The sequence below is a fragment of the Emiliania huxleyi genome (genome assembly GCF_000372725.1).
Source record: "Emiliania huxleyi CCMP1516 chromosome Unknown EMIHUscaffold_197, whole genome shotgun sequence".
Classification (NCBI taxonomy): Eukaryota; Haptophyta; order Isochrysidales; family Noelaerhabdaceae; genus Emiliania; species Emiliania huxleyi.
In genome coordinates this window covers 77,498-97,983 of record NW_005200623.1, presented here as the reverse complement: position 1 = coordinate 97,983, position 20,486 = coordinate 77,498, and the positions used below count along the sequence as shown (strand labels likewise).

Here is a 20,486-nt window from a genome sequence, read left to right as displayed (position 1 = left end):
GGCTTTTCCCTTTTTTGGACTTTTGGGAGTGCCCCTTCACCTTTCCCCTTCCCCCCGCTTTTAACCTTCCGGAACCCGGGTGGGGAACATCCTTTTTTCTTAACCGGGGCCGGCCGCGCCCTTAAGTTCCCTTTTTCCACGGGAGGGCCTGCCCTTTTTCTTTCACCACTCCATCCATTCCTCGACAGGTCCCTCTCTCGCTGCACGCCTGCTCTCTCGGTGAGTCCGAGTCGCACCAGCCGTGTCAGCCGGCGCCGTGTCGCGGCCGCGGAGCAGCGACGGTGCCGGCGGCGGCGGTGGCGTCAGCCAACGCGCGGCCGTAGGGCGGCGCGGGCGGCGGAGGGGCGGAGGAGGAGGACGGGTGGGGGCATGCAGCGGACGACGAGTCTTTCGTGGCTCTCTCACACACGGCCACACTGAACGTTGGGCGATCGCCGCGCGGATGGGTGCAAGGGGCACACTGTAAGGTCAAGTAGCTGCCAGCTCTTAAAGTACACGCGAGTCCGTGGACGCACGCGGTTTTTTGAACGCCGACGCGGTCGCGCGAGACGGAGCCAGAGCTCTGGAGAGAGGGTGGAGAGGCCGTGTCACGGTCCAGCCGCCGGACCCACCGCGCGCGTCGACCTCTGTCGCGTGGCTGTGCGTGCGTCAGCGCTGTCACCCGCAGCCCCCCCCCCCCGCGCGCGCCGCCTCGGCCGAATCAAGTCGCAAGTCTGCGTCTCGTCACTCGTGCTCGAACGCCAACGCCAACAGGGAGGCGCAGACAGAACGGTCTGGAACGCGGAGGAACGGGTCCGGCCGGGGTCCGCCAAAAGGTAAATCGCTCCCGGGTTCCGGCCTCTCGTGCGGCGATTCTTTCTTTCTTTCACGAGGCCCTCAATAGATCAACTCTCCCTCTCTCCATGAAGGGAGCGAACCTGGCTGACGGCAAAACGTAAATCCGAACACGCGTGCGTCCATCGCTCCAACCATGGGCTCCAGCAAGCGCTCCAAGGCGGCTGCAAAGCTCAAGGCCGTCGCCATCGCCAGCGTGGCAGCAGTGCCAAAGGTGGCAAAGGCGGGCGCTGCAGCGCCTAGGCGTGCAGTGTCTGCGACGCGGCGCAAAGGAGGCAGCTCCGGCCGCAGCAGCGACACCGCTGCACAGCAGTGGGAGCAGGCATGTGCTGCAGCCGGCGACTCTCTCCGGGTGGCGGCCGAGGCTGGAAGAAAGACGACGGTGGCGGCGGCGACGACAGCGGCGCGCGAGGTGGCCAGTGAGTCGACGGCCGAGTGTTTTGCCCGCCGCCTCAAGGAGCGGGTGGCAGAGCGGACCGGCGGCAGGCCCTCGCAGGTAGAGACGGCGAGGGTCGAGGATAGAAGCGGCTGGCTGGGGGGACGCACCCGAGAAGGGGCGCATTGCAGCTGGTGCTGCGAGCTACCTCTTCGCCTGGCGGTCCTCGTCTGGGCCCTAGCCCTCCTCGTGGTCGGCATTGCCTCCGCGTGGGCGGCCGCTCAGGTTCGGGAGATCGGCAGCCTCTGCGCCACCGCTTCGCTGATTGCCGGCGTCTGCCTCGTCCTGTCCATCTGCGGCCTCTGGGGCGTCTGCAGCGGCGGCCGAGCCTGCCGCTGGTGCCTCGCCCTCTACGCGTGTGTCAACGTCCTCCTCGTGCTGTTGCTCGTTGTGGGCACTGCGTTGGCGCTAGCTGCCGGTGTGACGCTCGACAACGCCCAGGAGGAAAGCTTCTCCTACGAGCCAAACGGAGAGCTCGAGCGGAGCGTCTTTGGCGCGGCACGCGGCGTCTTTCAGTCGGCCTACGACCGGTGCGAACCGTCTGCGTACCTGAGCGACGCCGTCAACGACGCGTGCGCCTCAGGCCTGCTCAACGCGAGCGGCGGTTCCTCCTGCACAGGCAACGCGCCGGGGCAGCTCTCCATATTTTGCAAGGCGCCGGCGGCGACGCAGCAGGCGTCCCTCCAAGCGGCGCTATACAACCCGCCCGAGTCGGTGCCACCGCGGTCCCTCTCCGCCGCTCTCAACAGCTTCGACTGGTGGGCGAGCGCCTTCTGCACGCCCGTGACCGCCGAGTTTGGCGCCCAGCTGCACATCGCCGCGCCGGCCGCCAAGGAGTCGTCGGACGCAAGCAAGGATCTGTTCAGGTGGGCCACCTCTGAGGCCGGCTCGGGCGAGGCGCGCGACTTCCTCGACAAGCTGGTCGCCTGGACCGATTGCTACGGAACGCAGTGGTGGAGGGAGGAGGAAGGTCCGACCGCGGGCGGTGGCTTCACACCGTCGCCGGAGCTTCCGGACTCGCTGCTGTCGCTGCTCGGAGAGGGCGAGGCGTACTCTGCCAAGATGCTCTTCTGCTCGTGCGGGAGCTCCAACGTCGCGGTGGCTGCGGCTGGCCACCTCAAGACCACGGGCTGGGTCCTGCTTGGGTGCGCGCTCTGCTTTGCGCTCATCTTTGCGGTTGAGCTGCGGCTGCTGTGCCGCCAGGGCGAGCCCCTGCGACGCACAGCTGTGGGCTCGCCAGGCGGGCGGAGACAGCGAGTGACGGAGCTCACTGCCGTGTCGGCACCGCTTTGACCCTTAGCCTTACTCAAGTAGTTGGATCCCAAACACGCACGCCACACACACACACACACACACACACAGAGAGAGAGAGAGAGAGAGAGAGAGAGAGAGAGAGAGAGAGAGAGAGAGAGAGAGAGAGAGAGAGAGAGAGAGAGAGAGAGAGAGAGAGAGAGAGAGAGAGAGAGAGAGAGAGAGAGAGAGAGAGAGAGAGGGGGGGGGGGGATTTTGTGCTTTGACGCGGTTGGCGTACACAAGAATGGCTCTATTTCTGATGTTTCAGGTGTGTAGTAATCTGCAAGGCAATTTGACCCGCACGTAGTAATCTGCAAGAGAAAAGCTCAAAACGTAGTAAACTGCCATTTTTCGTACTTTTAACCAAAAGCTAGGTTGTTGGGTCAAGGGCGCCTTCGCCTAGAAGGCGCCGCCCCCCGAAGACTGTCCCATACAATACCACCGGATAGCGGATACCATGCAGTTGCGGCAGCCTGATCAAGGAGCCACACGATCACCGGCTTCGTCCCACTCGTTCGTCCCAGCTCTCGTGGCAGCAATGTTCGCCCGGTGGACCGGCCGCGGTGTGTTTTACCCAACAGATGTGAGCATGTGGAATCTACTCGAGGGCGCGCTGCCTTTTGATCGTCTTGCCCTGCCATCGGTGGCGCACAATTCGACCTACCATTACGTGCATGTGCGCGGTGCCTTCAATACGGGCACCAACGTCGCCGTTGACACACTGAGGGCATGGTACCGGCAGCAACCGCAGCATATGCGTGTGAGCTCGCTCTGCGTGATGCCGCTCGAGCTTGGGCGTGCACGCAAGAGGTCACGCGCAAGCAAGAGCAAACAACTAGGAAGTTCACAGCTGAGCTTACCCAGAGAACGCCGTTCTCGCCCATAATTATGCGAGTACGTGTGAGACGCGTTCACAGCCAAACAATTGAGGCGCGTGGCAAGTTGTCCTTGTGCTCCACTTCTCTCAGGAGCGCCGCGCCCTCGCCCCACCACACACACGCTCACCCAGCTGCGGAAAGAGCTACCCCCCCCTCGTCGAACTCGTCGAGCTCTCGCACACTCTCGCACACCCTCACTCTCTCGCCGCCTGTCCATCGCGTCGCTCCTGCCGTTTGTCGCTCCACCCCTCCGGCGCCTATGCCGAGCCAAACTTCCCCCCTATCGGTCACTGATGATGCGCAGACGCTCTCTCTCCCCCACGTCCGCTTCTCGAGCAGCACACACACTGCGCCGCTCTCTCCACCCCTTCTCGTCTCTCGCCGCCGCCACCGCCGCCGCCGCTGCAGCCTCTGAAACCTACAACGCCCGGCGCCCCCCGCGCGCTGCTCCCCACGTACCTGTCGTGACCGCGCGCCCCCCGCCTGTCGTGACCGCGCGCACCTCTCATTCCACCACCACCCCTCGCGCGCGCGCGCCGCCTCTCTCCGCCGCCGCCGCCGCCGCCGCCGCCGCCGCTGCTACTGCCGCCGCCTCATCCTTCCACACACCCTGCACACACACAACACACCCATCCCCCCCGCCTCATCCGCCGCACCTCCCTCTTCCCCAGCACCTCCCCACTCGCCGCCTTCGCGCGCCTTCCCTTCTCCACCTCATTCACTCTGCCACCCACCGCCACCGCCACTGCACTGCCGCTGCTTCCGCCGCCGCTCCCTTACACCCCGCACGCACACACTCCCACACACTCATCTACCCCGCCTCCTCCGCCGCACCTCCCTCTTCCCCAACACTCGCCGCCCTCGCGCGCCTTCCTTCTCCACCTCAATCCCAACATCTCTGCCATCGCCGCCGCCGCTACTGCCGCTGCTGCTACTGCCGCCGCTGCTATTTCCGCCTCTGCTAGACGCCTCTTCCTTCCACACACCCTGCACACACACACAACACACCCATCGCCCCCGCCTCCTCCGCCGCCCGTCCCTCTTCCCCAGCACTCGCCGCCCTCCTCTGCCATCCATCGCCGCCGCTGCACTGCCTCCGCCGCTGCTACAACTGCCGCCGCACACATCCCCCCCCCCCCCCCCCCCGAACCCACCCATCTCCCCCGCCTCCTCCGCCACACCTCCCTCTTCCCCAGCACCTCCGCACCCGCCGCCTTCGCGCCTTCCTTCTCCACCTCATTCCCAACATCTCTGCCTCCTACCGCCGCCGCCTATTCCTTCCACACCCGGCACGCACACACTCCCCCACCCATCTCCCACGCCTCCTCTGCCGCACCTCCCCTCTTTCCCAACACCTCTCCTCTGCCGCCTGCCGTCGCGCCTTCCGTCTCCACCTCATCCTCTGCCGCCTGCCGCCGCGCTGCTACTGCTGCCGCTACTGCCGCTGCTCCTGCCGCTGCCGCCACCACTGCCTCCTCCCTCTCCAGCCTCGCTGCCCGCCCTACGCGCCCCACGCTCTGCGCTTTGCTCCTCGCTGTGGCCGCCATGCGCACCGCTCCTTCCAACACCACCCCCTCGCGTCCCGGCCGCCTCTTGTGCCGCAGCGCCGCCGCCACCGCTGCCGCTGCCGCCTCCCCGCATTCGCTCTGAGTTCATCCCTCCCTTACATGCGGCGTCCGCATCCCTATGCCTATGGCCTGCTCGCACCCCCTCGGTGCAGGACAAGATGGGTTGCACTTCCTCCTCAAAGATTGCGGGAACGGACGACATCAACGCCGTGAACGACATCAACGTAGCGAACGACATCAATGGAGCAAACGACATCATCGGAGAGCTCCGGGAGATTCAGGCGCGGCCTCCCCACCGAACTTGCATTTGTTGTCATCCAAACCCCACGCCTTTCATCCCAACTCCACCCCAACTCAGGTTGACGCGGGGCCCGCGAGCGAGTGGTCAGCCGCCGGCTGGATCATCTCGCAAGGCTTCATCCCGACGGAGCTCGCAAAGGCGCTCCTGCCGGATGGCGACGGGACGGAGCTCGACAAGATGCGCGGCCTGGCAGCGGAGCTCGGCTCGGAGGATGTGCTCGAGGAGTGCCTCAAGGGCGCGTGCAAAGACATTGCCAAGAATCTGTGGGCCGAACTGCAGAAGCTCGCCACGGGCGGCGATGCGGGCGGCGGTACGAACACCCTCCGCTCCAAGTTTGAGGGAAAGCTCGAGCTCAACTACGGAGGCCTCGACACGTTCTTTGGTGTGTAATCCCTTTCAGCGCCCCTCCACCCCCCACCGCCACTGCCCGAGAGGTCCTGTTCCTGCTGGCACAGGAGGACTGGAGGGGGTGGTCGGTGCGCCCGCGCCAAAGGTGATGGAGGCGATGGAGGCGGAGCACACCAAGCGCGGCGACTCGACTTCCTCTTTCACCACGTGCGTGCGTCCTGTTCTCGTGAGGCCCTGTGACGAGCTGACGAGCTCAGGACAGCGTCCCGCCCCCCTGCTCAGGCCCAACTACGGCATCACAACGACGTCCGAGAAGGAGTGGTGCTTTGTGATCCGGCCCGAGACCGAGGCGGCGTGGCCTTCCGAGGACGTGTCCAAGCTCGGCGGCTTTCCCGGCCGCAGCCCAAAGTTGCTTGTGGACATGCAGTCGGCCATGGAAGAGAAGAACAAGTGGCTCATTTGCCTCAAAGAGGCGCCTCTCAAGGAGGAGGAGCTGATCGGCGGCCGCCTCTACACGGGGCCGCTCTTCATCAAGTACAACAGCGTGCTGCGCGGCGTCGACTCCACATCCGACTTCCTGCAGACCCAATTCATCTCGCTCTGCTGCGCAAAAGAGGTCCGCGAGCGCTTCGAGAAGAGCGACAAGAGCTCGACAGACTTTAGCGCCGCCAAGGCGCACGCGAACCTTTACACCAGCACGCTTCACGCCATCAACTCGACCATCGTGAAGATGTCCAAGCTGACGCGGGCGGCCAAGGTTTACCGCGGCATCGCTGACAAGGCGCTGCCCGCCAAGTTTTGGGAGAAGAACGAGTTTGGCGTTTGTGGCGGTGTCGAAGCGGCGTTCATGTCCACCACCACCATGCGCGACGTCGCCATGGGCTATGCTGGCGAGGGCAGCGCCGGCGTCGTCTTTGAGATCCAAATGGGGATGGTGCGTCGGCCACTCACACACCGTCCCCCGCACCCGACCGTTTCACGCACCGCCTTCCCGCAGGTGGACCGCGGCGCAGAACTCGAGTGGCTGTCGCAGTACCCACACGAGAAGGAGATCCTCTTCGGGCCGCTCACTGGCCTTGAGGTGTTGTCGGTCCGCGTTGACGGTAAAGCCCGGCATAGACGCCCCCTGTAGATGTCCAGCCCTTGCCACTCCCTAAATGCGCTGCTGACCCGCGACAGGCGGCTTGCTCGTGGTCGAGATGCGCACGAGCATCAATCTCGCTTCGTTGACCATCGAGCAAGTTTTGTCGAAGCGGCGCAAGGAGCCCGCCGAAACGTCGGGGGGATTTGCGCATGTGGCCACATCGTCTCTCACTCCCCTGTCTTGAAAACAGGTGGTGAAGGACATGAGCGAGCAGCTCAAGATTGGGTTGCGCGACAGCATCCGCAGCTCGCAGGTAAAATTCACTGGCCGTGGGCAAAGTCTGGACGTGAGTCCGAGTTGATTCGGTGTGATCGCTCTTAGGAGGAGTGGGACGCGTTCTTCAAGTCGGCGGGCAAGTCGCGAGCCGACGTCGAGGAGCTGTTTGGGGCGTGGCTGCTCTGGGTTTCTTCGCGCGATCCAGACGTGTACAATGACGATGCTGGACTCGGCGGCGCCATTGACGACGCGGTGCTCGCGTCGAGGTGCGTCGGGTCGTGGCCAGCACAGCTAAAGGCGCTGCAAGAGGCGGAGCCGCGCATGCTCGAGCAGGAGGAGTTGGAGCTGGGGTGTAAGGCCAAGGGGCTCGGTTTTGGCGTGGCAGCGCTGCTTTTTGCGTCTGCCGGGCGGCTGCTGAGCTTGGACTTGTCGGACGCTGGTCTGGGATCTACCGAGATTGCGGCAGTGGCGGGCGCGCTGAAGGCGGGGAGTCATTCCCGGTTGCAGACCCTGAAGCTGAACAGCAACACGGTCGGCCCGAGCGGCGCTCGTGCGCTAGCGAAGCTCGTGCGCGGAAGCGAATGCTCGCTCACTTCTCTCGAGCTCAGTAGCTGCGACCTGTGCGACTCTGGCCGCGACACATTAGGGCTGAAGGAGTTAGCAGAGGCCCTTGGCGTCAACGGGGTGCTGACCGCCTTGAACATGTACGGCAACGAGATCGGCCCCGAGGGCTGCGTCGCGATCGGCAAGGCGCTCGAGGTCAACGAGGTGCTGAAAAACCTCGACCTCGGCGAAAACTTTTTCGTCGACGAGGGCGCGAAGGCGATCGGCGGCGCTCTCGCAGTCAACGCGGTGCTGAAAACCATCGACCTCAACGGCAACTATCTTGGCACGGAGGGCTGGTGCGCGATCTTCGCGGCGCTGCGAGACAACAAAAAGAACAAGATCGAGTCATGGCACCTCACACGCCAGGGTATCAACGCGGAGATCGCCACGGTGCTGGCGGAGTACGTCTCCGGCAGCGGGGTGCTGAACGAGCTCGACCTCCGCAACAACAAGATCTGCGACGAGGGCGCCAAGGCGCTGGCCTCCGCTCTGCGCGTCAACGCGGTGCTGACCTCCTTGGACGTGAGCGGCAACGACCTCACCGAGGAGGCGGCCCGCGGCATCGTGCGCGTCGAGCGGCAGCGTAACAAGCTCACCTCGCTGCAAATGGCTGGCTGCAAAATCGGCCCGACTGGCGCCGCAGAGATCGCCGAGTACGTGTCGGGCAGCGGGGTGCTGAAAAACCTCAACCTCTACTACAACAACATCGGCCACACGGGCGCCATCGCGATCGCCGAGGCTCTGCAGGGCAACGGGGTGCTGAACACCCTCGACCTCTACGGCAACAACATCGGCGCCGAGGGCGCCGCCGCGATCGCCGAGGCGCTGCGCGGCAATGCGGTATTGACCGAGTTGGAGCTCGGCGGGAACGGGATCAGCGACGAGGGCGCCACCGCGCTGGCCTCCGCTTTGGAGGTCAACGGGGTGATGACCAACCTCTGGCTCAGCGACAACAACATCGGCGACGAGGGCGCCAAGGCGCTAGCAGCCGCTCTTCGCGTCAACGGGGTGTTGACCAACCTCAACCTCGGCTGGAACAAGATCGGCGCCGAGGGCGCCACTGCGATCGCCGAGGCGCTACGAGGCAACGAGGTGCTGACCAAGCTGAACCTCGACGGCGACGAGCTTGACCTGCCAAAGTTGCGCGGCACCGACTCGGTGACATCCCTCTTCCTCTCAGGCAAGCGGCTCGGGCTCGCCTCGGCCATCGTGATCGCATCGCTGGTTACGGGCAACAAGGTGCTGACTAACCTCGACCTCGCCGACAACGACATCGACAACGAGGGCGTCACTGTGATCGCAGAGGCGCTGTGCGGCAACGGGGTGCTGACCAACCTCGTGCTCATGGGCAACAAGATCGGCGACGAGGGCGCCGCTGCGCTGGCCTCTGCTCTTCGCGTCAACGCGGTGCTGACCTCCTTGGACGTGGGCTACAACAGCCTCACCGAGGAGGCGGCCCTCGGCATCGTGCGTGTCGAGCGGCAGCGCAACAAGCTGACCTCGCTGGGCCTTGCTCGCTGCAATATTGGCCCGACTGGCGCCGCAGAGATCGCCGAGTACGTGTCGGGCAGTGCGGTGCTGAAAAAGCTCAACCTCGTGGACAACTACATCGGCCCCGAGGGTGCCGTCGCGATCAGCGCAGCTCTGCGAGGCAACGGGGTGCTGACCACCCTCGTACTCGAGGACAACAACATCGGCCCCGAGGGGGAGGGAGCGATTCGAGATGCGGTGAGCGGGCGGGTAGGGTTCGAGCTCGAGATGTGAATGTGCTCGAGAAGGAAGGTGCATGAAATCGGAGGTCTTTTTTTGGTTTTGCTGGGATATTCAGCCGTGTTTTTCTTTTTTTCCTTTTCAGCAGGGTGTTGAAAACCCTCTACATCGGCGACAACGATTTGGGCGACGAGGGCGAGAGACTGATTGCGGCGGCGCTCCAATCGAGATGCGGTTAGCGGGCGGGGACGGGAGGGTTCGGCATGTTGTGCGAGTATATGGGCCAAAAGCGTCGAAAATGTCCCAAAAAAGCGTGTCTCGAGTTTGTTGCAGCTCCGCAGCCAGCGCGGGCTGCCGGGACGCACCGCTCGCGCGTTCGGCACACTCAGTGGACCCCACCGAGTGTGCCGAACCAACTGGAGTGGGTAGGCTCGACGCCTCGCTCGCTGTGGGGCTGCAGCAAACTCGCCGCCGAGCGTGCCACCGAAAGCGTCCCGTCGGAGGTGATGGAGTGTGAGACCTGAGGCTGCGGAGGTGACGCCTGAGGTACCGGCCCGTGCACAGCGACCAAGCCGGCGACCGCCACGGGCTCAGGCGAGACTTGTCGACGCGTTCCGGCTCAGCTTCACCGTGGTCATTGGGCGTCTGTCGACGTCAGGACCACCCATACAGCTCGCGGGTTTGAGGTCGCAAGAGCCAAGATGGTGGCGTTTGGATATCCCAACCATCACGCACGACGGCCTGTAGGTGATGGCGGGACGGCGCAGTGTTTGTGGCACTCGGCAGTAGGCACCCGCGGCACGGCCCCGCTGTCGGCTCTCGCGGGCTGCGGAACCGGCCCCAGAAGGGGACGGTCCGGGCGAGTGTGGCAGCTCCTGCGCTAGCATGGGCACCCTGTATCATAGCACTACTGATCCTGGTCATAAGAGCTGCCAGGAATAGCGTCAGGAGCCGGTAGGAGTCAAAACCCCTCATATTTGAGACATCGTGTCCCATATACTCGCACAACGAGCCGTTCGAGCTCTATCCGTGAGTGCGGATTCTGAGAGTCGGGACGGGGGCGCAGGAGGTGCGGAAATCGGACTGTCTTGGTCGCTAAATTCGGCGGGAATTCTTTTGCTACCTGTGTTGGTCTACCTGTCTTAGTGCCAGTGCGCGCCAGTCCCGACCGTGCCCAGTGACACGTGCGAGGGAGCTTTGTCGTAAAATTCTTTTTTTGCGATTTTCAGCAGCGAGCATCGACCTCGCAACTATGATGGCCGAACAGTGGGCGATGAGGGGAAGAAGGCGATTCCCAGGATGCGGTGAGCGGGCGGGAATGGACTGTCTTGTAGCGCTTTTCGTGGGGATAGTTCCGGATAGATTGATATGCGAACGCGGAATTTGTGTCTCTCCCATCGTTCCTCGAATCTCTCTCTCTCTCTCTCTCTACGCAATGCGATGACGGCCTCTAGGTGTGTGATGGGCGGAGCATGTGGTGGGCACCCCCCAGCAGTTCGTGGGCTAGGAATAGCCGCCAGAGAGCCGATTTTACCCTCATGGTTTTGTGAAAATCGTGGCTGAAAGTCCAATATCTTGGAGAATCTGACCAGTCTCAAGGCTCATGTAGCTCCAAAGGATGATTTTCCCCTCGAAAACGCTGCGAAATGAGGCGTAAAATCAAGGGCCCGGAGGGTCTGACCACGAGTCTCTGGGGGGGTCCTCGGCCACGACCCCCCTCCTAGCATGTGGTGAAGGTGCTGGGGGGGTCGGGACCCCCCCCTGTCCAAACGCCACTATCTTGGCTCTTGCGACCTCAAACCCGCGAGCTGTATGGGTGGTCCTGACCACGTCGACAGACGCCCGATGACCACGGTGAAGCTGAGCCGGAACGCGTCGACAGGTCTCGTCTGAGCCCGTGGCGGTCGCCGGCTGAGTCGCTGTGCACGGACCGGTACCTCAGGCGTCACCTCCGCAGCCTCAGGTCTCACACTCCATCACCTCCGCCGGGACGCCTTCTCGGTGTCACGCTCGGCGGCGAGTTTGTTGCAGCCCCACAGCGAGCACGGCGTCGAGCCTATTCGGTCTGGTCGGTCGGCCGCACTCACTGGGTGCGAGCCTCTCGTGATGCCGTCTTTTTGAAGATACGCCCTTCACACAAAATACGCTCAAACGAACAAATAACTAAAGCCGTATGCCGTACACAAAGCTCTAGAAAGAGGCGGCATCTCGACCTCGACCCGAACAGCGGACAGGGCAGCGAGAGGGGAACTCATAACTCGTGCTTTATCTGCCGCAGCTCCGTCCGGCGCGCCGCAACCTTCCCCTCGATCTCCACCAGCTCCTCCTCGCTCGCCGACGCCACCACCTCCGCCACCTGCTGCAGCCGCTCCGCCTGCAGCCGCTCGTCGTACTTCCAGTCGCCATAGTGCACTTCTGACGGCACCAGCTCGGAGCCCGACTTGCCGCAGCTCTGGCAGGTGACGGGGCACTTTGAGTGCATGTACATCGGGTTCTTACCGCACTCCGCCAGCCCCCACCCCGCGCAGTTCTCGTGCTCGTCCACGCAGGCGCTGATCCGAGGCTGCACCTCGTCGATCTGCGCGGCGAAGGTGCGGCACCTCTCTGGCAGCAGCTTGCCGGCGCACGCGCGCTGGTAAAACTCGCAAAAGGCCGCGTTCAGAGTTGAGAGATGCTCCTGGCAGAGCGCGTCCCGCTTCGACATCGCCTCCAGATCGACCTCAGGGTCGTCAAGCAGGAACAGCGAGCCCGACGGCTTGGCGAGAGCGTGTGAGCACTCCTGCAGGCCACGGAGTCAGGACGTGTCGAGGAAGCGTCTAGGAAGTGTCGAGGAAGTATCGAGGAGGTGGCGTGAGCACTCCTCGAGCCGGAGCTGCTGGTAGTTCATCTTGTTGAAGTACGCCCGGCCGAGCGTGTAGTCTGCGCCGTAGTGCATGATGGAGGGAGGCCGGCCGAGGTGCGGCTCGTAGCCGGGGTACAGCATGATGTCGCGCCGGATCCGGTGCGTGACTCCCACCTCGGCGGCGGCGAAGACGTAGCCGTACATCTCGCCGTGCCACCGCGCCTGCTTGCGCCATGTCTCCCCCTCGAGCTCCCCATATCTCCCCGTATCTCCCCGTATCTCCCCATATCTCGTGCCACCGCGCCTGCTTGCGCCATGTCTCCCCCTCGAGCTCCCCATATCTCCCCGTATCTCCCCGTATCTCCCCATATCTCGTGCCACCGCGCCTGCTTGCGCCATGTCTCCCCCTCGAGCTCCCCATATCTCCCCTTATCTCCCCGTATCTCCCCATATCTCGTGCCACCGCGCCTGCTTGCGCCATGTCTCCCCCTCGAGCTTGTTCTTGGGCGGGTCGGGGTGGTGCGCCTGCGTGCTGAATACGCCAACATGAGGGCGGGAGTACAGTATTGTGCACCGCGTGAGTACAACGGAGAGGAAGACAGTGACTACAGCGGAAGACGGGTGAGCACAGCGGAACACGTGGCCCTCTCGGGCGCTAGTTGGGAGTACAAGAATGCGGTACTCCGCTTCTAGGCATGAGATATGGGGAGATATGGGGAGATATGGGGAGATATGGGGAGATATGGGGAGAGACAGGAATCCGTATTCTGCTTCTAGAGGGTGGTGCGCCGACTCGTTGAAGTACTCCTCGGGGTGGTCGTTTGCAAACTGGCGCACCTACGTGGAGCATATCTCCCCATATCTCGAGCATATCTCCCCATATCTCGAGCATATGTCCTCGGGGTGGTCGTTTGCAAACTGGCGCACCTACGTGGAGCATATCTCCCCATATCTCGAGCATATCTCCCCATATCTCGAGCATATGTCCTCGGGGTGGGGGTTTGCAAACTGGCGCACCTAAAAAAGAAACACATGCACACTTGGGCGCGGTTTCTTTTTTAGGTGGCGTTTGCAAACTGGCGCACCCGCTGCGTAAACGTCAGCCACTTCGGCGCGATCTGGCGGAGGTCCTACGTGGAGGTATGGGGAGATATGCTCGAGATATGGGGAGAGATTGCATCTCACTCGTCGAGGTCCTACGCGGTGAACACCCCAACATCAGGGCGGGAGCACGGTGTTGTGCGGTGTCTTCAGAGCACCGCGTGAGTACGAGGGAGGCGAGTACAGCGTATGCAGCGGAAGACGGCGGGTGTACGGCTGAAGACGCGTCCTCGCGAGTGCTGGTTGGGAGACATGAACACGCATTCCGCTTCTAAAAGTGAATACGGCGGAGTGCGCGTCCTCTCGAGTGCTGGTTGGGATGCGTCGCGAGATACGGGAGACACGGGGAGACACGGGGAGATACGGGGAGATATGGGGAGATACGGGGAGAGATTCCGCTTCTAGGGGCGGGGGTCCTCGCGGTGAAAGATGTGGAAGCCTCCGACCTGCGCCATGCGGCGGTCCAGCGTTGGGTTAGGGTCAGGGCTAGGGCTAGGGTTCGGGTTAGTGAACGATGTGGAAGCCTCCGACCTGCGCCATGCGGCGGTCCAGCGTTGGGTTAGGGTCAGGGCTAGGGCTAGGGTTCGGGGTAGTGAACGATGTGGAAGCCTCCGACCTGCGCCATGCGGCGGTCCAGCTTCGGGTCGATGAAGCGGTGCGCGAACCTGTGGTCGTATGCAAGTTTGATGGAACGGCACAACGCAGAACACGCACCCTCGCTCATTGTCGGGCCTGCATCATTTCTTCGACCGTCTCATACGCCGTCTTGATGACATCAATGTCAGGCTGATAGGTGCCGTCGCTGTCACTGTCCATCTATGGAGTCACCCGCTCTTCGTGCCGTACAGGTAGGTGTACTCTGCGGAGGGGCAAGAGAAGGGAAGGTCAGCGTCTGCACGCACCACACAAGGTGGCGGGGCAAGGGCCAGGCTAGTCCCTCGCATCTCCGCGCCCGGGACGCGGGCAGGAGCCCTCGCACGGCATTCAAAGTGCAAGCACCGGCCCGGTGCCGCGGGTGAGCAGGGGACGCGGAGGGTCGGTCGGCTCCTAACTAGCTGTATCTAGTCGCGATCTGCCGGCGTGGGTATGAGCTCACTAGCCTGGAGCTCGCACTAGAGGCCGTCCCTCGCATCCGCCTTCCTGGGACCCAGCGCTGACATCTGGCTTCTGACTGCCGTTGCTGTCTCACCCTTCTCGACTGTCTGTGCTTGTGCGTCTTGGGTCCGGGGTTGTGTCTTTCCGTGAGCGTTCTTAACGGAGTCGCTTAGGCGGCTCCGGTGGTGAGCCGGTGTGTGTGTTAGTCCGCGCCAGTCCGCGCCCTTGTCGTGCCAGTGTGCTGTGAGAGAGGCTTGTGTTTTAAGAATTCTGTGAGCAACCTGCTGAGACGACGTTGCCGCGCGTCACGCCCATCGCCACCTAAAAATACACGGGCAATGTGAAAAAGAAACACACGGCGCGCCCTCCTCCCGCGGCTGCCCCGCGAGCACCTAAAAAAGAAATACAGCGCCGCTGTGGAAAAGGAGCACACGGCGCGCCGCGCGTCCCATCGCCACCGGGTCGATCGGCTGGCGGAGGATCATGTCCGAGTCCATGAAGAGGACATAGTCCTGCGTCGTGAGGTGTGCGCTAAGCTGGGCCAACCGCTGAATGGAGTGGAGCTTCAGCTCGCCTCTCCTGCGCGAGTCTCTCCGAGATACACCGAGATACACCGAGATACACCGAGAGACGCCACCTCTCTTCACAGTCGGGAGCGTCGCTGGGGAAGAGCGATGGGGAGAGAGGGCGGGCGGGCGGGCGGGTGGGCGGGAGGGCAGGAGGGAGGGGGGGCGGGAGGGCGGGCGGGAGGGCAAGCTGTTGGGTGGAGAGCTTGGTATCAGTCGGTGGTAGCCGTAGTGCAGTAGTGGCGCGCTGGGTGTGCACGCACAGTGGGCTCCACGGCAGGGAGGGGAGGGCGCCCCGAGTCGAACATGTGTCCACTCGAGTGCCCTTCCCCGATACAAAGATGGGCGTTCCCCATCTAGGCCCCGAGATATGGGGAGATATGCGGGGGCATTCCCCATCTAAGTCGACGTGGTCCTCCTCGACGTCGGTCTGCTCGAGCCACGCCATCACCGAGTAGGGCTTGTTGTAGGAGGCATACCTGTGGGTTGGAAGGAAGGATGAGGCTGCGATGGCAGTCGGAGCCGGTGACTGCGGTGGCGACAGCGGTGGCGGCAGCAGCGGTGGTCACAAAAGTGGTGGCGCCAGCGGTGGCAGCGAGGCGCACCCCGTCCCTTTACCGTCGTTGTGCGGGTCGTCCTTCTCGGCGTCGTTGCTCGCGTCGAAGCGCATGTTCTTGTGAACAAAGGTTGGCCCCATCTCGAGGTTAACCTTCGGGTACGTGGACAGCTGCGCCTCGGAGCACGCCAGCAGCCGCGTGATGCGCCCGGGCTGCCGCACGCGCCGGAAGGAGTAGAAGAGGCCGGCGCTCTGCCAGTCGAAGGCAGGGATGCACTCGGCGGAGAAGACCACGTGGAGGTCGGCCGGGTCCGCGGCGGCCGCGGCGGAGGCCTCCAGCACTGGAGGCATCGCTCCGGGCGCCTGTGTCGACGCCACAAAGTTGTGCGAATAAAAAGAAAAAAAGGTGGGCTTGCCGACTCTTCCAAGTGCTCCAAGTGCAAATGGTCACGGGACTGGCGCGCACTGGCACTAACACAGGTACACCGAAGAAGAACTCTCTCTCACCGACACAGGTTCGACACAGGTACCAAAAGGAGCACAGCAGACGGCAACCCCTTAGGCGCCGTCGAAGAGACCGGCCCACCTGGCCGGCCGCTCTTCCCCGAGAATAAAAAGAATTTAAACATAACTCTCTCTCACAGCAGACAGGCAATACCTTGGGTTGTGTGTTTTCTTTCTTTCTTTTAGACAGGCAATAAAAAGAATTTTGGTGCGTGCCGTCCTCCCATCCCTCCCTTGGCTTGTCTGTTTTCTTTCTTTCTTTTTACGCGTGCCGTCCTCCCATCCCTCCCTTGGCGTGTATGTTTTCTTTCTTTCTTACGATTCACGCGACAGGCAAGGCACACGGGCGACATAAAAAGAAAACGATCTGGTGTGCCGGGCGTGCGGTGCGGTTGCCGACTGCCCTCCAAGTGCTGCAAGTGGTCACGGGACTGGCGCGCACTGGACTAACACCGAAAAAGAATTCAAGGTATGGAACTGCTAGCACCTTCAGCACCACTCCTCTAGTTAGTTATGTTTTTCATACATTTATACACACCATCTTGAAATGTGGTTCGGGTTTTGACGCCTTAGAGCAACTTGGAACGGGCTTAACCGCGAGACGACACGTTTACCTTCGAGACAGACAGTGTCTGTCGGATGCCCACTCGCCGCTCAACTCGGTGTGAGTACATGCCTTACCCGGGATGGCTGGTGGAAGAGGTGGCCCTCTGCCGTGTGAGGACCTCCTGCAGTGAGGACCTCCGCGTCTGCCTGCTGAGGACCTCTCTCTGATAGCGTGATAGGGTCCCCTCGCCCTCTCGCTGGCGCTCCTACGTTGATCGCGTCCCGCGTGCTCCTTGATCGCGTCAGCGAGACACACAGTGTGCATCAGTTCACACGTCGGTCATTGCCCCACCGCCGCGCGGAGTGGCTATAGAGAGTGAGGACCTCCCGGTCACTCCGTGTGAGGACCTCTCCTCTTAGGGACTTAGCGTGAGGACCTCTGGGGGCAGTGTGTATTCTCGTAACATGTGCGTATTCTCGTATCACTGCTCCCTCGTGAATAAAAAGAAAAAGCGGGCGCACGATTTCAACCTCCCATACGTGTTTGATTCGCTCCTTTCTCCTCGGGCTGTTCCATCTTCCCATCTCCTTCCAACTCAGGCGAGGCGGGGGGGGGCGTGGGTGCGGAGTGCGGTGCGGTGTGAGTGTGTGCATGTCATGTGGCTACAGCAAGTGTCCGTCAGGCTGTATTATTATTAACAACGAAGGCGCTCTCAAAAAAAAGAAAAAAAACGCAGGCGGGCAGCCTGACGCACAACTGAACCCTCCCATACGTGTTTGGTGCTCCTCCTTTGCTGTCCCATCTCCTCATCTCTTTCCCGCCTAGGCGGGGCGGCGGGCGGGCGCGAGGTGTGATGCGGCGTGTGCGTGTGTGTGACTGCGACAAGAGACCACTCGCAAGGGACCATTGGGTTTGTATTATTAACAACGAGGGCGCTCTCAAAAAAGAAAAACTGTACGAAAAAATGGTGAAAGCTAACTCAAAGAATTTTACAACAAAGCTCTCTCGAACTCAAAGAAAAATCACTATGAGAGAGGCGTTGTGGTGTAATATTGGCCACGAGCCGATTCATACCCGTAGTGTGTTGGTGTGTACAGTCGTATGAAGAATGTGACAACACGTAACAGGTGCACACGTACAGTAACACGCGCACCACACTCATGGAGTTATGATTTTCATACATTAAGACACACCATCTTGAAATGTTGTTCGCCTTAGCTAGAGCAACTTGGTCTTGGAAAGGGCTTAACCTTGTGTAACCGCGAGACGACACGTACCTTCTTTGAGACAATGTCTGTCGGATGCCCACTCGCCGCTCAACTCGGTGTGAGTACATGCCTTACCCGGGATGGCTGGTGGAAGAGGTGGACCTCTGAGGACCTCCTGCTGTGAGGACCTCCGCGTCTGCCTGCTGAGGACCTCTCTCTGATAGCGTGATAGGGCCCCCTCACCCTCTCGCTGGCGCTCCTACCTTGGTCGCGTCCCGTGCTCCTTGATCGCGTCAGCGAGACAGACAGTGTGCATCAGTCCACACGTCGGTCATTGCCCCACCGCCGCGCGGAGTGGCTATAGAGAGTGAGGACCTCCCGGTCACTCCGTGTGAGGACCTCTCCTCTTAGGGACTTAGCGTGAGGACCTCTGGGATCCCTCACTCCCTGTCTCGCTGGCGCGCACTGTCTCCTTTGGTCGCGTCCCGAGCATGCCACCGCGGCCGCCATCCTCTTCCTGTACGGCTTCTGCTTACCGGCATCTATCTCTCTGCAACACCTCGCTCTCGCGTGACCCATGTGATCCTACCTTGTTCGGGGAAGTGAACTCATACTCGAAGATGATTGGAAAGCAATGAGAGGATGTCGTGTGTGCGAGGGGTGTAGTCGAAGGGGTGTGCATCACACGTCGCGAACGGTCATTGCCACATCCGCGGCCGCTAGAGTGGCTAGAGTGAGAGGACTTCCGTCACTCCGTGTGAGGACCTCTCTTGCTGTGAGGACCTCTGGGATCCCTAACTCTCTCGCTGGCGCACTGCCTCCTTTGGTCGCGTCCCGAGCGTGCCACCGCGGCCGCCATCCATAGATCTAGGCTTCTGCTTACCGCCATCCCTGCCAACACCTCGCTCGCGTCCATGTCGCCAAGCCATGTGACCCGTCCGGGATGTGAATTCATATTCGACGATGACTAGAGGGTAATGTGAGGATGTGATATGTGCCAGTAGCCTCTCAGTCGTTGAGATGCCAATTTGCAAGCCAATCGGATAATGCAGCAATCGCACTCTCGGACGCGTCTACACTTAAGGGAAGATCCCATGGTTGTAGGTTTTTCCCGTATTTTTCTTTTTCTCGCCGCCAGCCCATGCTGCCTCTGCTGGCATCCCCAGCGTGCCTGCTGCAGCCAACGTCGCCGTCAACGCCTCGCTCCGTCGCCATCCCGCTCCTCCAATCGCCCATGATTGGCGACCTCGGTGCCGCGAACGACCAGCACCAAAGACGCAGACTCGGTCGCACACCGACGCTCCTCCACCACTGCAGGCTTCGACCCGCTCGGCCTCGCGACGGCCGACAACCTGCAGCGCATGCGCGAGGCCGAGGTGCGGCACGGGCGGCTCGCGATGGTCGCCGCGTGGGGGTGGCCTGTCGCCGAGGTCGGCTTTGCCGTCGCGCAGAGGCTGCTGCCGGTGTCGTCAGTGTGCAGCGGGGACGGGTGCGGCGTGGACCGCACCGAGGCGGGGCGGCAGGCGGCGCTGCAGCTGTCCGACATCGGACTGATCTCCGCGTGCTACTGGGGCGCTCTGCTCGCGGCCGCGGTCGCAGGGGAGCTGCAGGCGCCACACCGGCTTTAGACTTAGCCACACACACGCACACAGACAACGAGCAGCCTTGTGGCTATGCCGACACCGCACAGGCGCGCCACATACATTCATGTATCATGTAGCAGCCGCCACCGTGATTTCTTTAGGCGCGGCGGGGGTGCGCCTTCGACCCGCTGCGACTGTGGGTGGACGCCGGCGGCTGTGAGCGACGGCGGCTCGAGCTGGCCGAGCCGTCGGCTGTGAAAAAAAAACCTGTGAATCCAGTCAGAAGGAGGGCTGTGAACAGGCGGCTCGAGTTGGCCGAGCTGAAGCACGGCCGCCTTGCGATGGCTGCGGTGGCTCTGCACTGGGCCACCAAGCTGGCTGGTGCGAGGGGCTCGGCGGCCGCAGCTTTGGCTGCCGGTGTGCCCCGCGGGGCGCTCACTTTCGCGCACCAGCTCTGGGGCGACATTCGCCGAGAGTCGCCGAGATTCGCTAGATTCGCCGAGATGCGCCGAGATTAGCTCTGGAGCGAGCCGCGCGACTGCTTCACTGGTGGAGGTTTGATCGGCGTCTCTTCACAACTCCGGCCGTGAACAGGCGAGACTTGCGTCTACTCGGCCGCCGAGAGCCTGCGCAGTGTGCAGGGCGTCTGTATGCCGCAGTGGACGGCCGCGCCCTTCGACGCTGTGCTGTCGTACGAGATCCTCTTCCGCGTCCTCACGGGCTACTTCCGCGAGCCCTACTTCTGACACACCTCCTTAACGAGGCGAGACGCGGTAAGGTAAGGTAAGGTATATAGTCAACGTCGGAATACGGATCGCCTCAAACGGCGCGCTCGTGACGGCGCGTGGTGATTTTGAGGGTGTTATAAAGCTAGAAGAGCATTGCGAATGTCGAATCTGTTGATTGGCTTGCGGCTTGCCGCAGATGCGCACATGAGAGTGGCGGCGAGCGTTTGCTTCGGCGCGCGCACGCACGCGCGCGCGCTGCTCGGTCGCGACGCCCAGCACCCAGCTCGACCCTCGCGCTAAATTACGCCCCCGATGGCGCGATGGACGGGAGAGTGAGAGGACAAGGTCAAGAGGAACTTAGAGCCGTGTATGAGCTTTTTTCCGTCATGACTCACGTAAAAGGATGCGCACCACCACCAGAT

General features: G+C 62.3%; 4 protein-coding genes across 4 annotated transcripts; 3 read left to right on the top strand and 1 right to left on the bottom strand.

Annotated features, from left to right (window-relative positions):
• Window positions 1-970: 970 nt before the first annotated feature.
• EMIHUDRAFT_233793 (hypothetical protein) lies at window positions 971-2,926 on the top strand (the record flags this gene model as incomplete). The annotated part of the gene is made up of 3 exons (XM_005781942.1): window positions 971-1,330; window positions 1,496-2,463; window positions 2,851-2,926. 3 exons carry the CDS (start codon window positions 971-973, stop codon window positions 2,924-2,926), a joined length of 1,404 nt encoding a protein of 467 aa, XP_005781999.1.
• Window positions 2,927-7,711: 4,785 nt separating this feature from the next.
• Window positions 7,712-9,073, top strand: EMIHUDRAFT_51890 (hypothetical protein; the record flags this gene model as incomplete). Its single annotated transcript, XM_005781941.1, has 2 exons — window positions 7,712-8,716; window positions 8,864-9,073. Coding segments are annotated over 2 exons (1,215 nt in total), but the record flags the coding sequence as incomplete, so codon positions are not given.
• Window positions 9,074-14,633: 5,560 nt separating this feature from the next.
• EMIHUDRAFT_233789 (hypothetical protein) lies at window positions 14,634-15,845 on the bottom strand (the record flags this gene model as incomplete). Its single annotated transcript, XM_005781940.1, has 4 exons — window positions 14,634-14,693; window positions 14,831-14,884; window positions 15,348-15,417; window positions 15,544-15,845. 4 exons carry the CDS (start codon window positions 15,843-15,845, stop codon window positions 14,634-14,636), a joined length of 486 nt encoding a protein of 161 aa, XP_005781997.1.
• Window positions 15,846-18,847: 3,002 nt separating this feature from the next.
• Window positions 18,848-20,082, top strand: EMIHUDRAFT_233788 (hypothetical protein; the record flags this gene model as incomplete). Its single annotated transcript, XM_005781939.1, has 6 exons — window positions 18,848-18,853; window positions 18,934-19,003; window positions 19,071-19,345; window positions 19,498-19,532; window positions 19,638-19,753; window positions 19,931-20,082. The coding sequence occupies 6 exons, from the start codon at window positions 18,848-18,850 to the stop codon at window positions 20,080-20,082; spliced, it is 654 nt and encodes a 217-aa protein (XP_005781996.1).
• Window positions 20,083-20,486: the final 404 nt, after the last annotated feature.